At 35.7% G+C, this 15737-nt stretch overlaps 1 protein-coding gene across 3 annotated transcripts; it reads left to right on the top strand.

Moving 5' to 3' along the window:
* Positions 1 to 736: 736 nt before the first annotated feature.
* On the top strand, positions 737 to 10627 carry LOC112282475 (uncharacterized). Of its 3 annotated transcripts, none has more exons than XM_024520078.3 (20): positions 1191 to 1418; positions 1663 to 1774; positions 1994 to 2179; positions 2689 to 2919; positions 3377 to 3463; positions 3903 to 3992; positions 4302 to 4428; positions 4737 to 4840; positions 5008 to 5176; positions 5326 to 5447; positions 5585 to 5713; positions 5953 to 6057; positions 6404 to 6461; positions 6578 to 6653; positions 7120 to 7258; positions 7517 to 7674; positions 8098 to 8170; positions 8532 to 8726; positions 9004 to 9097; positions 9244 to 10627. In XM_024520078.3, exons 3-20 carry the CDS (start codon positions 2117 to 2119, stop codon positions 10107 to 10109), a joined length of 2886 nt encoding a protein of 961 aa, XP_024375846.1. In that variant the 5' UTR covers positions 1191 to 1418; positions 1663 to 1774; positions 1994 to 2116; the 3' UTR covers positions 10110 to 10627. The 3 variants fall into 3 exon arrangements, with proteins under 3 accessions (XP_024375845.1, XP_024375846.1, XP_090106712.1); XM_090250586.1 differs by having other exon boundaries at positions 1251 to 1418; positions 1663 to 1813; XM_024520077.3 differs by lacking the exon at positions 1663 to 1774 and having other exon boundaries at positions 737 to 1418.
* Positions 10628 to 15737: the final 5110 nt, after the last annotated feature.

Here is a 15737-nt window from a genome sequence, read left to right as displayed (position 1 = left end):
CATCCACCAAAAATCACATGGAAATCAAGAAAGAAAGCATAAAAAAGAATAAAAAACTAATTATGGTTGTTATCATCAAAATAAAAAATAAAATAGTGAAAATGATTTTGTATGTGTGTGTGTTTGTGTGTTTTTATTTTTATTTTTGTTTTTTCGTTTGGTTAGCTAGTTGGTAAAGTTAAAATTCCATAGCAAGGATTCGATTCTCCAACCTATATTGTGGAACTATTTGGCACCCCCCCCCAACAACAGAATGTCATTTGAAGCCAACAAAAATGAGCTTGAGTTCACACCTGCCATCAAATTCCCATGAAGAGTCAAAGCAAGGCGCCACAAAAGAGCAAGACCGGCGTCCCTCACAAGGTGGGAAAGTGTGTGCGTGGAGGAGGAACCAAAGAACACGACGCAACTCTGCACGACCACCACCACCACCCCCGTCTCGCACCTCGACGAGAAACGAACCTTCTACAACGAGAAACAAGGGGTTCGTTCTTCGGTCCGTTCGTTCGTTCGGTCCGCAACCCACATCAATCATGGACACCACGTGGATTTCCCAAATCTGGGAAAATCATTATGTGTGGAAGGGGATGACCGAGCGCCTAAATATAGACCACACTAATTAATTCAAATCCTACTGCAAGTCTGAGGTCGGGTTTCGGACCAGCCCTAGAGCGGATTGCTGCGTTGGTTGTTGCAAAAGGTCGATTTGCTTTCTCGCTCGCTCGCTCGCCTGCTGTTGTGCATGATTCGGAGGGAGAGAGAGAGAGTGACAGAAATTCGTGAGGTCGCTGAAAGCGGGGAACCCAGCAGCCGTTTGACCGATCCATCGAGCGTCGCGACGGCGATTACGATTATGTGAAATAGTGTGAGCAGGTGGGGTGGGGTGGGGTAGGGAGGGGCTGCTGAGAAGCAGCTTTGGCGATGGTGATGCTGTGGCTTCCTGGTGCCTGCCTCTGGGGAGGTAGTTTCCAAGTGGAAGGCGTTCTAGATCGTTGCAACTTCCGGCTCGTGTCACCTTGCTAGCCCGAGCAGAAAGACGGAGGAGATTACCACCGTCGCCATGTGTTGGATTGGTTGAGATTGGAATGAACTAGAGCTTGGGCAGGGAGTGGACATCGGTGGAAAGGTCCGACGGTGGATTGATTGGAGGGGACTGGTGGGTGGTGGCGGCGGTTAGGAGAGAAAGGTGTGTGGGATTTCGTGTAGATGGGCTGCACGTTTGAAGCTGGGGGAGTGAAAGTGTTGTGTTTTGGTGCCTGAATTTTAGGGAGTTGGGTGGGGTGCGCGAGAAAGAGTGTTGAGAGGCGGACCTTGGTGGAAGTTGTTCTTTTGGGGTAGCGTATGGGTTGATTCGTCTCGGGTCTAGAAGATTATGCGATGCTTGTGGACGTTCTGGTGAACGCTGCATATGTTTTGAGGTACTACACTTGAATTTTATTTTTACAAAATTTGCAGTTAGTACACCAGCTTCTTTTTCATTGCCCAATTTTTTTCTTTTTGTGTTTGTAGTAGAGTTGAGCACTCTGTAGAGTAATCTGACGAGGTGCCTGAATTTGAAACGTTGAACTTAAGTTGTACAATTGAAGATGATTTTGTGTAGTGGTGTTGGTTTCGAGTTGCTTGCTCTTCTTGATCTTCTCAGGCCTGTAGAAAAATGAACAGGAACATTTTGAACCGACCTATTTGATGAGCCAGTGGCAGCATTCTGGATGATTTAATACATTTCGACGTCGGAAACCAGCGGAGAACCGCTGATAAATTGAATTTCTTTAGAGTACCTTTCTGGCGTGCCTTTCTTGTAGGTCATTGAAGTGTATGATCCTCTTCAATCAATCCTGTTCGGGAAATTGACTGTGGATGACAGTTGATTGCTAATTTCTTTCTGGATCTCAATCTTTTCTGCGGGCACCAAGACCATTCATCAAGCCCCACGAGTTTCAGAAATCTTAGTTTATTACCAACTCAGCAACGTTGATTGTTGTGCGTTATGCAGCTTGGGCTGGGGAGTTCAGAGTAGTCAGATCTGTTACTCAACACTCCAGCGAACGGCTTTCTGTCAATTTCGTTCATAGGCTGGCCCGTTCCCTGGAGCATTGCCGCTCAAGCTGAAGGCCTAATGGGATGGTTCAGGCAGATACGGGTATTCTTTGTTGCATTGACCGTCTTCTTTGAATACAGGGTAAGCTCCAGATTATGACTTGCTCACATTTTCTTCTGATTCGTACATTACATTCTATTTTAGGAAAACTCATGTTATGAGTAATTGCCAACTCCACATGAGTGAGGATTTCTTCTTTGGACCCACTTCCAATTGCATCAGAACCTTGTAGTTTCTACTAACATTCAGTATTTGTTTTGGATTGCTGGTAATTGTAATTACTACATGGTCCAATTCAGGTTTCAATTACGATCGAAGAGTTTAGACTACAATCGTTGCGAATGTTTATTTGACCATTACAGAAGATAGAATATTTATTCCTCGACCGTTTTGAATCAATTAACTTTCAGTTTTTGATGAAAGGAGTGAGGAGTGGTGACGACTCGACGTTACCATGGATGCTGATTGTCACTGCTTGATAAATGATTTTCTTTTTAACATTTTGCTGAGGAGCAGAAAATGTGAAGAATATTGGTGGGGGATGGATATTCGATAACGACTCACTTTCGAGGCTGTGTGATGATTTGCAGTTGGTACAGAAGAGAGAAAAAAGGGCCAAAAGCTCGTCCGAGAAAACCAAGCTATGGAAGAATGTGCACGAACGTAATGCAAAACGTGTGTACAATGCCATAGTAGGTCTTGAGGGGTTATGGGTGAAGGCGGGTCAGTACTTGTCCACAAGGGCCGACGTTTTGCCTGACCCTTACATCCAAGTTCTCCGTCAGCTTCAGGATTCCCTTCCTCCACGTCCTATTAAGGAGGTTCGTAAAGGAAAGCTTTGTCATTGTCAAGTAATGAAGAGACTGCTCAAAATTAAATATCCCATAATTTTAAATTTACTAAATTGTTATCAGCTTATCAGTTGTCACCAGTTTTTGTGCAGTTGTCAACTTTTGCACTTATGCTCACAGTTTTTCCCTTGCATGTAGCAATTGGAAACGTTTAGTATCACTACAGAGTTATGCCACGGTCTGTGAATTTTGGAAGCACAAGAAAGTCTACTAGGTCTAGAAAATATAAAAGCGAAAATGTTTACAACGTGCCTCGTTTCTTTCTGAATATTTGTGTCTTTGAGTGCGGCAGGGTTCTGTTGCCAATTTTGTCATGGACCGACCAATCTTAAGTCCTACAGCAAAATGTTCCAGTACTTTGTGCATTGTGATGAATTCTTTTGATTGTTCTGCTGAGTATTCTATTGTTCATGTGGCTGTATCTTAGGTGAGTGCAACCATAAAGAAAGAGTTGGGTAAGGACCCTTCAGAGATTTTTGCTCGCTTCGATACTACTGCACTTGCAACAGCTTCGGTTAGTCTCTTCGTCTCTTCTCTTCACTTCGCGGCTCTTTGAACGCCAGATAAGAGTAGCTCGTCTTTGTTCATTTCGTTTGCGACTACATTTTTCGAATTATTATCTCATTGAGCACCTCATACTAATTAAATGCATTAAGCCACCCTAGACTATATGTTTGAATCTTCTCGATTTGAGGATTTCCTGCAAGGGGTGCGAGAGAACTAAACAATCGCGATTTGTGTTGGTATACTTTTCTCTTTTACAAAAGAAATGTAGGATATCATATGTTAACTGGTGGATAATAGCAGTAGTGTCTGCAGCTCTACATAGGAAAATTTGCAAATAAGATCTAACTACTTTCACTTTCCAGTAAATCGGTATAAGGCGCCACGCCAGTAATATGTCGTACTGGTTGTCGTGGAACTTGGCCACTTGCTAAATATAACTTTCGCAGATTGCGCAAGTTCATCGAGCCCTCACCAAGGAGGGTGTCGACGTTGTGATCAAGGTCCAACATGAAGGCATTAAAGATATCATACTACAGGTAATTATTATTGCAATTGTCGCACTACTCGTACAAATACTCTAAAAAAAATTATCTTCGATTTCTCGTTTATAAGCCTCGTCTATCTATTGCATTTCATGGCAACTATTGGTGATATGCTCACCCACATCTTTGGAAATGCTCGAGGCGGTTAAAGTCGTAAAAGTGTTTGTACTACAAATTTTCCAACTCTCAGTTTGTTGAATGTACCAACGTAACATTTTTGAAATGTGTGCCTCTGGATCATAAATGGGGTTTTATGGCCATATTTTGATCTCTTCTGTGCGTGCCACTGCTGATGGAATGCAGGATCTGAAAAATGCACGAACTATTGTACAATGGGTTGCATGGGCTGAACCTGATTATGACTTTGGGCCTGTTATGGACGAATGGTGCAATGAAGTGCCCAAGGAGTTAAACTTCAAATTAGAAGCTGGTACGTCGCGTAGCAATCCCTGTCACTAATCTGTGATATTCCGCACAGCATGAATTGGTTCTTACTTGAACAAAACTGTGTGCAGTACAAGAACTTTAGTAGAAATGAAACTGTGCTGATTCTTTCTTAATGTGTCCATCGATGTCTCATCCTATTTTTATCTCATTCGTTGGTTAATATATTATCTCATCCGCGCGAATCTTGCATAACATTAGTGATATGCACGGATTGCAAGGTAGATGGTGGTTTTAGTTCTGAAGTTATCATGGTTTTACATCTAACATACCTCAGCACCTTCTTGATTGTAGAGAACACTCAGAAAGTGGCCAAGAATCTGGATTATCGCAGTAAAGGAGCGTCTGCAGAGCTATCCAAGAGCCATGTTGATGTATTGGTGCCAGAGGTTTTGCAGGTTGTTATACCCACAAGAAAGACAACTGAGTAGGACCATGAATGTCTTGATTCTTAATATTGTATATCATAACTGTCCCACTTCTTAGAACGTCATGCTGCATCCAGATGCAGTTCTTCAGAACTTCAATGATGTTCACGTATTTTAAAGGTGGCTAAATGTGACAGTCAACAGAGAAGGTGCTCATAATGGTCTATATGGATGGGGTTCGCCTCAGTGACGTGGCAAAACTCAAAGAATTAGGAGTGGACATGCAAACATTGGTGGAATCAATTACACGTTCCTATGCACATCAGATATATGTTGACGGTTTTTTCAATGCAGATCCTCATCCAGGTAAATATTATATCTTGAGTTTAAGAATTGCCAATAGCTGTATTGTCGTTGTAGTTGGCTTCGTATCTGGCGCATCTGAGTCTTGGGGGTGCTAATGTGGATGCAGCATTATTTGTATCGTGACTTGCTTGTTTTGTCTTTATTACCAGGAAATTTTCTAGTCAGCAAAGTGCCTCCATTCAAGCCTATTCTCTTGGATTTTGGTCTCACCAAGACTTTGACGTTCACTAAGAAGCAGGCGCTTGCGAAGATGCTTCTTGCTTGTGCCGAGGTTCTTTATGGTTCTCAACTAGCAATTAAATTTCATGAATGTTCTTGTTGTTTAGAGTGTATCGAAAGTCTGTGATTGAACTTTAGCTAGTATTCCTGAAAACAGTAGCGATAAATATGCAATCTATGGGGTTGCAGGGAGATTATGCTGCATTGTTGTCTGCTTTTACGGAAATCGGGTTGAAGCTTCGTATGGATATGCCGGAAGATGTCATGCAAGTCACAAATTTCTTCTTTCGTCGTTCTATTCCAGGAAAGGAATCCCCGGTAAGTTGGATTATCTTAGCTTATCGCTTCCGCATTGCATTTGGTTTTCATAGTATGTACTTCTACTACTAGTTATCCAAGGCTTTTTTACTGGGCACTGAAACTTCCGCATTATTACATTCATATCTTGTTCGATATAATCCGCCCTCTTGTAGCAGTTAATGAATCCTGGATTTAGAGTAGTGATAAGTTTTATCACTTGGAAAGAGTGAAGTGACATTACGGAATTTTAAATGCAGGAAGATATAAAGCAGTGGACGAAGGAGAACGAAGAAAGGAAGAAACGATTTCAAGAAAAGCAGAAGGAAGAGGAAGAGAATGGTGCCAGTCTTCATCGTAGCCCTGTGCGGTTTATCCTATTCTATACCCGGTTCAATTAGATTACTTGGATTTCGCATAAAATATTCTGATCTGTCTTTGCTGATAGCAGCGCTAAGGGTATCTCAAGAGAAAATTAATACGTATTTTGTATTAGCTCTCATCCTTACGGTTAGATTTGGTGTGTTCATTTTACTGGGCTGCCTTCGATCTCTTCTTGGTGAAACCTAAATTGCATGTTTTATCTTATTGAAAATCGAATCGCATTATAGATTCAACTTTTCTATATGCACAGAATTTAACATTGGTTTCTCTTTTAGACCCCGCATGTCATTTTATCATGCAGATTTGTCTGACAGATTCCATTTCCAGGTAGATGCTTTTCCAGGAGATATTGTCTTCTTCATGCGAGTATTGAATCTTCTTCGCGGTAAGTGAGAAATGCCCTTGTGCTCGCGTTAATTACGTTAATCATTCCTGTGTCGCTTTTGTGAGCGTTGTGGTATGTGGCAATGATTCTTCTTGGTTCGAGCGCAAACGATGCAGGTTTATCTTCAATGCTCGGAGCAAGAGTTGTGTACCTCGAAGTCATGCGCCCGTTTGCAGAGGCAGCCTTGTTCAGGTGCGTTGATTGGTGCAAGTGCTTGCATGTATCATATGCCAAATCACTTTAGAACAATATGATTTGTCAAGTTTGATCTGGTCCTCCATTGATTATCAGTAGCTTGGCATGTCATATGTTGCATTTCAAACTGATAGAAGCCATCACTTGTATAAGTCACATTTTAAGAGGGATGGAATTGTGACCTTTTAGACCTCATAATTATTCGGTGGTTAAGTAAGTTCATCATGAACTCCTGTCCGTGTTAACAAGCTTGGTTTTACTTCGGCTCTATGAAGTGTTCAAAACTAGTGTGGACTGAGGCAGGAATGCTTGAAAAGGAATTTGAAGTCGCAAGTGAATTAGTGGCTTGTTGCCATCCCCATTCGCTAAAAGATGGCGTAAAAATTATGCTTTGACTATGATGCACTGCGAACACTACTAAAGATGTAGGCTTCCATGTGTTCGACGATTGTGATTTTTGCAGTGGAAACGTCTTGGGAAGTGGACGCATGCTGGAAACTGAAAGCTGGGTGCATAAAACACCCTCACACTCTAGTGTGGAGACAAAACTGCGGGAATTATTGCTTAACTTGGGGCGGGAGGACTCGATCCTAGGTGTTCAGGTTCGTTTTTTTAGTGTGCCGAAATTGAATAGGTGTTCCTAATTGACTGGATTTAGGATTTAAAGTTCAAGGTTCTCATAGCTAAGGTAAACTTTTATTGTAGCAATGCAAGAAAACTGATTAGGTGCAAGATCTGCAGGTTTTCACACTTTCGAATTGCCTGTAAGTGAGGGTGAGATTGTTGTATTCTTGTGTCAATTTCAGCATTTTGCGTCGATGCGGAAACACCAGCTAATCGTCAGAAACACCTTATTCCAGGTTTGTGTATACAAGGACGGGAAGGTCATCATTGACACTGCGGGGGGAGTACTTGGAAAGTTCGATCCAAGACCAGTTCAGCCGGATAGCTTATTCTCTTGCTTCTCAGTCACTAAGGGAATCACAGCAGGACTTGTGCACTGGCTAGCTGATCAAGGGTATATTTCTAATGTTTATACGGTCTGTTGATCTTGGCGCTGAAGATGTCACTTCATCACTTCGTACTATGATAGTTATTGGTAAATGCGTGAAATGAGCAAGTGTGGTCCAGGCATCACTCATTCTTCTTAACCTCGCGTATTATGAGAGTTCATCCATCTTACGGGAAGAGATTAATGACGATTTGAGTTTTAAGTACAAGAATCCAGCCTTGCTTTGGTTGGTTAACTTTGTGAAGAAATTGGCAGCTTGTTATCGTAATATGTTAGAGCATCATGTTAACTTGTTTAGTTACTTGCTTCCCATTTGATGCTTGGTGTCACTTCAAGAAAATGCCTACTTCTACGTCATTTCTGTATTAACTGTGCTTTCTAGTTAAATGTTTGTTTTAAAGTCATTCCTTGTGTCCATTCTTTTCGCAGAAAATTGAATTTGAGTGAGAGGGTTTCTGCGTATTGGCCGGAGTTTGCAGTAAACGGGAAACAAAACATCACGGTACGATATCTATTTGATCCTCTACGCATCTCCATAGTAGTATCCGAAGGGTCGCCTGAAGTCCTACCTGCTACCTTGTATCTTTTCCTGCGGACTTCTGCCGTCACTCTACAACTGTGTAGAGATTGATACGATAGGTTCTTTGTGGGCATTCCATGCATTGTTCGTGCTGTTAAACAGATACTGGTTGGTGATGTGGCAAGTTGAACAAAGCACCGCGTAGAACCCAACTTATGCCTTCGTTGTGAGTTCTTGCTTGAGTTAGTTCTTCTTTTATAAGTGAAAAAGAATCTAAAATCATTTTTGACTTTTTTCCTACAAGTGCAGCTCTTAAACTCCCGTATTTCGTCATTGTGTGAAGGTTGCTCATGTGTTGAATCACACCGCTGGCCTTCAAAATGCTTTAGCACATGAGCTGAAGACGGATCCTCTTCTTGTGTGCAACTGGGATGAAACGTTAAAGAAGCTTGCTGCAGCAATTCCTGAAACAACGCCGGGCACTAAGCAAGTTTACCATGCATTAACTTTTGGTTGGCTGTGTGGTGGCATAATAGAGGTATGTGTATCTTTTTCGTCTTATGAATTATCTTCTGAGATGAAGGATGAGGAATAATATTACTTATTATTAATCGTTAACTCATAAAAGTCTCGTGCATGTTTTCAACGGCATGTCTCTAATTGTGTTTGCTGTTGTTGATGATGGTTGAATTGTCGAGCGCGTTTCTTAATATGTGTAGTGAGAACATTCACTGCTCTTATCAGGTTGTGTAGTGCCTTCTTCGACAGGCAGTGTTATGTTGTCTGACTGAGTCATGGCGTGGAGTTGCCTGCAGAAAGCGTCGGGTAAAAAGTTTCAGGATTTGTTGGAGGAGGTTTTTGTGCACCCGATTGGCTTAAATGGAGAATTTTATGTGGGCATTCCAGCTGGTACTATTCTGTTTCTGGAGCTTTCTTGTTGAATGAAGCAGATTAGTCATGTGATGACGTTCCTGCTCCTTGACTGTGTCACGTTATTTAAAGTTCTTATATTTTGTACATTCCATTTATCGTAGAACTTGTGTGAGTTTGAACAGGAGTCGAAGATCGTTTAGCTACTCTGTCTTTGGATACTGAAGAAGTGAAAACCATGAAGGAGGCAATTGAAAAGCAACAGGCAGCCCAAAGTCTGAAGTTTTTGATCAACCCTGCTGAGCGTTTCTCTAAACCATCTGAGACCATGATGAAATCAACCACACCACAAAGCTCTTTTGGTGGTGAAGACGGCATGTCAACCATCACTGCGCTTCCTGTTTTGTTTAACACCTTATTTGTGCGACGTGCCATTGTTCCAGCAGCTAATGGACATTTTTCAGCACGAGCATTGGCTCGGTATTATGCTACTCTCTGTACCGGAGGAATCGTCCCTCCAGCTTCTTTATCAAGTGAACCGCCCCTGAGTAGACATCCTCATAAACCGTTTGAGAAGAAGTCTGTAGCCAAGGGCAATAAGAAAAATGGGACAAAAAAACCAGATCGAAACACCAGACATGTTGTCACTGACATTGAAGCTCCCCAGGTCGTAGAGCCTTCCCCGTCTGCTAGGATTTTCTTGAACACTAGCATACACGATGCTTTTTTGGCTGCAGGGGAATACAGCAAACTCGCCTATACGGACGAAAAATTCGGTTTAGGTTTCAGAAGAATCACCTCAGGTGACGGCAGTTCCACAGAGGTCATTGGTTTTGGTCACTCAGGAGTAGGTGGATCGACAGGATTTTGTTACCCGGCACATAATTTTGCTATTGCTATTACTTTGAATAAGCTGTCGCAAGGAGGGGTAACTGCACAAATAGCACGGTTAGTAACCCAGGAATTGGGGCTACCATGTCCTGCGATGTACAGTAGCGTCAATGCGGATAGAGGCCCTGATATGACAGGTGGCGTTATTTTAGGAGAATAAACTTGTTACTGAGTGTTTTAGTCATGCAGTATTCTTTTCAAGTTTGTAGATTTACTATAGTCAACAGTGAAGGCATTCCAACTTTAGCATGATTGAGGTAATTCGGCATCCGAGGTTTTTGTGTACGTTGGACAGTTAGCACCAGCTGCAGCTTGTCCACATCAAGTTGCCGCTTTGCGCAAGCAGTTCTCAAAAACAACACGAGTTTGAGGTGTGAGAATTCTGATTGCTTTACAATCGCAGTTCTTTTAGTCTCTTGTTGAGTTTCAGGATGTGGAGAACATCCACTTTGTACCCGTAGTAACCCCAAAAGTTACAGACGGCTGGATTAGGTTTCTTTGTTGAAGCTGCTAGAAAAACCCAGCTTACGACTTATTGTTTCTGCGACCGGGATTGTATGGAAGCTCTTTTTGTATTAAAACTAGTGACAGATATTTATTACACTATATTATCTCTGAGCAGTTAAAGCAAGATTTGTTCATCAAAGCCAGTAAAGATTGATTATCATTCATCTCGAACTTGATATCTCTTGGTGTTCTTTGAGTAATGCTGGGATCTGCAATGGTCTTGCAACTTTGAGGCTGAATTTTATGTATGCATATATACATCACCAATATAGATAGATGAAGGACGAGCATAGGAGGGGCCAGAGGAGATGCACTCTTTTTCATAACAGTCAACCCGTTACAAAAGGTGTACAGGTATGATATGAGAAGATAAAAATAAAAATCTCGTTTCCAAGTCTCAGGTATTACACATGATTTGTCTAAAAACCCCTCACCCAGCAGTGTGAGTCACTCAACTTCTTTCAAGTTACAACTAACAATGCATTGTTCAAAAAGATGCAGTAAGGAAGATTTTAGTGGCACATTGCTCAATATTCCAATTCCCTTCATTCAATCCAGCACTTCTCCTTCAAGCGAGAGAGTACTGGCAGTATCATTTGTTGACGAATCCGTTAACTCTTAGAAACATGACATCACCTTTGGAAGAGACCAGGTGTGTTAATACAAGTATGCTTTATTACGTATTCAAATCAACCTTAAATGAACCTGTCATTGGTTGTACGCTACTTAACCTTCCTACCACTTCAATTTGAGTGGGTTGATCACACACAGAAATATATACAGTTGGTGGTGTAATTAAAAAAAACAAATGTGCAGCAATTTTCCTCATGTTTCTTATTTAACTTTTTTAATATCTTTGGTGTGTGTACATGTGGATATATATATATATATATATATATATAGTTTTTTTTTTTGTAAAAGTGATTAAATTTTTGAAAACACATAAATGATTATTTTTGATAATGCTCTATTGTCTAAAAATAAAATAATAAAAGGTTTTTACATTGAATTTTAGTGCATTTAAATATTGTAAGATAATGTGTAAGATTGAAAGGTAGGAAGATAATTGATTTTGGTAAAGAATTAGTGGTGTTGAAGTGTATGATCTTTATTGAAATTATACATTATTATTTTTCTGATGAGGCATTGCAACCAATAATTATTGTAATTATACCTTAAAAGAAATACCATACAATACGGATTGGCTTATTATATATAATTCAACTTAATTATAGAAAGAATGCTAGTTGTCAGAATTATAGAACGAAATCAAAGATTCAAATAAATTGGTTTGAAGGATTATAATATAAAAAATATTTTTGGTAGATAGTACAAAAGTATTTACATAAGGATATCAAATGGATATCAATAATAGGTGTGAGTCAATGAAATGACTCATTTATAGATTTGGAACAAAAAATATACTTATAGTCCTAAAAAAATATAATTGTTAGATGAGTTATTATAAAAATACTTAGATGAATGAAGAATTTAATTCTAGTTGCAAGATAATGATTTATAGTAAGAATTTTCCTATAAATTTTTAAAGTATAGTATAAAAATAAAAATAAAAACTGCTTAATAATCACTTCTCTCTATTGTTTCTCTATAGAAAGACATATTACTCTTAAAAATAAGTTCAATGCAATCAAAGGTAGATTAGCTAAATTCATAGTTATCATATTAAATGCTATACAAGTCTCAGAGGGATATCACAAACATACATATTTATCCAAATAATTATTTAGAAAATATGAGCATATAAAATTAAATTAAATTAGATAAATTTGATAATATCTTGTAGAAAAGTTTCTTGAAAGCTTTATAGATGTATCTTTGTTTATGTATGTATCTATAGGTGATTGATAAGTTGAAAAATAGACCAATAAGTTGGCCATTTGTGGCATAGGTTGGACATGTGGCATACATATTTGAAGCTTGCTTTGCAATTTAGACATGTATCTAATAAGTTGGAGATGTGCTATAGGTCTTATAAGATATTTCTATATAGCTCTTATATATATAGTATATATAGAAGTAAGAGTAAGGCATTCTTTACTCTTATCAATTTCTTTCTTTTTTTTAGTCTAATTTCAAGTATTTTTAATTTCCTAATCTTTAGTAATATCCATTCTAATTTCTTGAATATATATATACACTTATTTCTTTTATTTTTTTTCTTTGAGAAATATTTCACTTATTTATTTACATTCTTCAAATTTTTTTTAGTATATTGACAAAAATACACAAATAATATCAAAGCTTTATATTTTTTGATGAAGAGAAGATTATTCTTTTTTCTTGATAAGACAAGCATTTTAGAAGTTTTGGATCATCCACTTCTAAACTAATATTTTTCTTAGAGTTTTTTTTTGTTCTCAAGTCCTCTCTTCTACTTATATTGAGTAACATTAGACATCTTCTTTTCTATTGTGTTATCATGGAAGAACTTATTGAAATGAAAAATACAATGGTATAAATATAAAAAGAAATAATAAAATTAATACTTATAATGCATTAGTTTAATTTACCACTACAAGGAGAAACAAAATTAATAGAAAGTAAAGATATAGAGATGAGCGGAGCTATTTCAATATCTATACCAAATCATACTACTTTTTTTATAATAAAACATTGTTCAAGTGCTAAAAAACAAAGAATTGCCTTATTTAAGAAATTTATTGGTACAAGATCAAAGTTTTGAAAAATCCATCAATAAACTAAAATGAGAGATTAAAATTCAATCTCATAGCAATTAAATTTCAAAATCATAAACAAGTTAAATAAATATTACTTTTAAATTTTATTTTATCTTTGTTTTTTTTATATATATACAACATAATCTAATATTGAATAATTTGGAAGCTATTGTGATAAAATTTTAATTCATATATGAAGAATATAATGCAATTTGAATTATAATCAATAAGTTTTATATTTTTTAATAAAATGATTGATTGGTAACATTATATGTTTCACAATTTTGACAACTTGCAATCAATATCAAGTATAATGATGCTACACTCATTAGTCATTTTTTTTTATAAGTTATAATATGAAATAAAGAAATTAATATTTTACTTAGTTGATCCTTAGATATTGAGTCAAGCAATCAACTTTGCTATGAAGTAAGAGTCTCATAAGTTGGCCTTAATATTTTTACAATTCAATTGCAATACCTATATCTTTTTTACACATATATGTAAAAATAAAAGCCATATAAGTTAATATATTGCATTTTAAAATTCTCACTAAAAAAAACAAAGAGTCATTTTTATCAAGAAGAATTATACTTATATTATAAAGAATCTAAGCACATTGCTCAACATTATCCAAAGAAATAATACAACTAAAAAATGAAGAGTATGGTTGTCAAATAAGACAATATGTTAGAAAATGAGTTTGTTCAGCTACAATAAAAACTATGTGACTAAAATCTTATACAATACCTAATGAATATTTTATTGTCTTTTTTAAATCCTCTCTTTATTCTATAATAGATATTAATTTAGGACCTAAAAATAACAAATCTTCTTTTTTATAAAATGTAAGAGCCTTGACTTATTTCTTAAATAAAAAATTTGTTAAAAAATATAAAATATCTTTAATAAAAAAAAACTAAACATGTACATGTAAAAATCATAGATATTCATGAATTATCTTCTAGAAATGTTATCTATAAAATCCTTCTTATAAAATATATATGAAGGCAAAAGTAAAGCCATCTTCACTCTTATTAAATTCTTTCTTATTTTTGATATAGTTTCAAGAGTCTTTAATTTTTGTATCTCATTGTAATAATCATTTTAGTTTCTTCTTGAATATAAATATTTAGTTTTTTTTTTTTTTTTTTTTTTTTTTTTTAACATCTTTTTAAAAAAATATCTCACTTATTTATTTGTATTATTTGAGTTCTTGTTCTTGACATGTAGGCATCTTAAATATATTGTTATGTCTTTTGGATTCATAAATACACTACTTATTTTTCAACATCTTATAAATAATATTTTTTAAGAATTTTTAGATGTTTTTGTTGTTTCTTATCTACATATCATTATAATCTATTCTAAGAGTCCAAAAGAGCATGAACTTTATGTTTATTGTGTATTACAAAAACTTTCAAATGTAAGTTTTTATATCAAGATAGAAAAGTGTATTTTATATTATTCAAGTTGATTTCTTAAGATATATCATTTCAAACAATGGCTTTATGATGGATCTTTAAAAAGTTAAAACTATCAAAGATTAAAAGATATTAAAAACAATAAAATATGTCAAATATTTTTTACAATTTATTAATTACTATCAAATCTTTATCAAGAACGTTTTTCAAGTTACAACTCTACTTATACATTTTACTTATAAGGTCAAACTAGAGTGAAATAAAAAAGCTAAAGCATAATTTGAATTTTTAAAGATAGCTTTTACTTTTTTATTAATCTTGTATTGTGTCAATTTTTTAAGGCATTTTTTATGGAAACAAATGCATTAAATTTTTCTTTAGATGCCATATTTTTAGAAATAGGAATAAATAACAAATTTTATCTAATATTTTAATGTATAATTTTTCCTTATTTTTGAGAGTTAACTTTATATTTCTTATTATATAAAAGCAAGAAAAAATATTTTAAAGAATCAAATTAATAAAAAATAAAAATAATCAAAGAAAAAAGTCATGAATAAAAAAAGAATAAAAATATAAATAAAGACCAAACTAAATGATAATAATAATAATAATAATAATAATAATAATAATAGAATTAATAAAAAAAACTGAATAAAAATATTAAAAAATTAAAATATATATTTTTATATTATATCAAAAAAATATACAAATATTTAAATCACCAATATACTTATATATTATTGTAAAGACATAAACTTAGACAAAATTCTAAAAGACAATTCAAAAATATATCAGTAAAAATTTAATTAATTAAAAATTAGATAAAATATTAAAAAATATTAAAAAATATATATGTGTCTGTATATATATAGACACATATACTAGAATAACTATGGCTAAAAATAAAGCAATCAAATAATTTTAAAACAAAGATTATAATATAATAAAATTATTAATAAAATTAAGGACTACTTTAATCTTATCTCCATATACATTAGCTATTAATTAGGTCTTATATATGCCTTCTAAGGATCACAAGGCTTATAGTTTAAGCATTAAATTATAAATTTCTTTAAACGTAACTTCCTAAAATTAAAAATTTGTAAGAGAAATTTCAATAATTATGTAGCATATCTATAGGAATTTAAAGATCTA

Source organism: Physcomitrium patens, chromosome 5, assembly GCF_059467195.1.
Source record: "Physcomitrium patens ecotype Gransden chromosome 5, ASM5946719v1, whole genome shotgun sequence".
NCBI classification, from domain to species: Eukaryota; Viridiplantae; Streptophyta; class Bryopsida; order Funariales; family Funariaceae; genus Physcomitrium; species Physcomitrium patens.
This window is presented reverse-complemented; position numbering and strand designations above follow the sequence as displayed.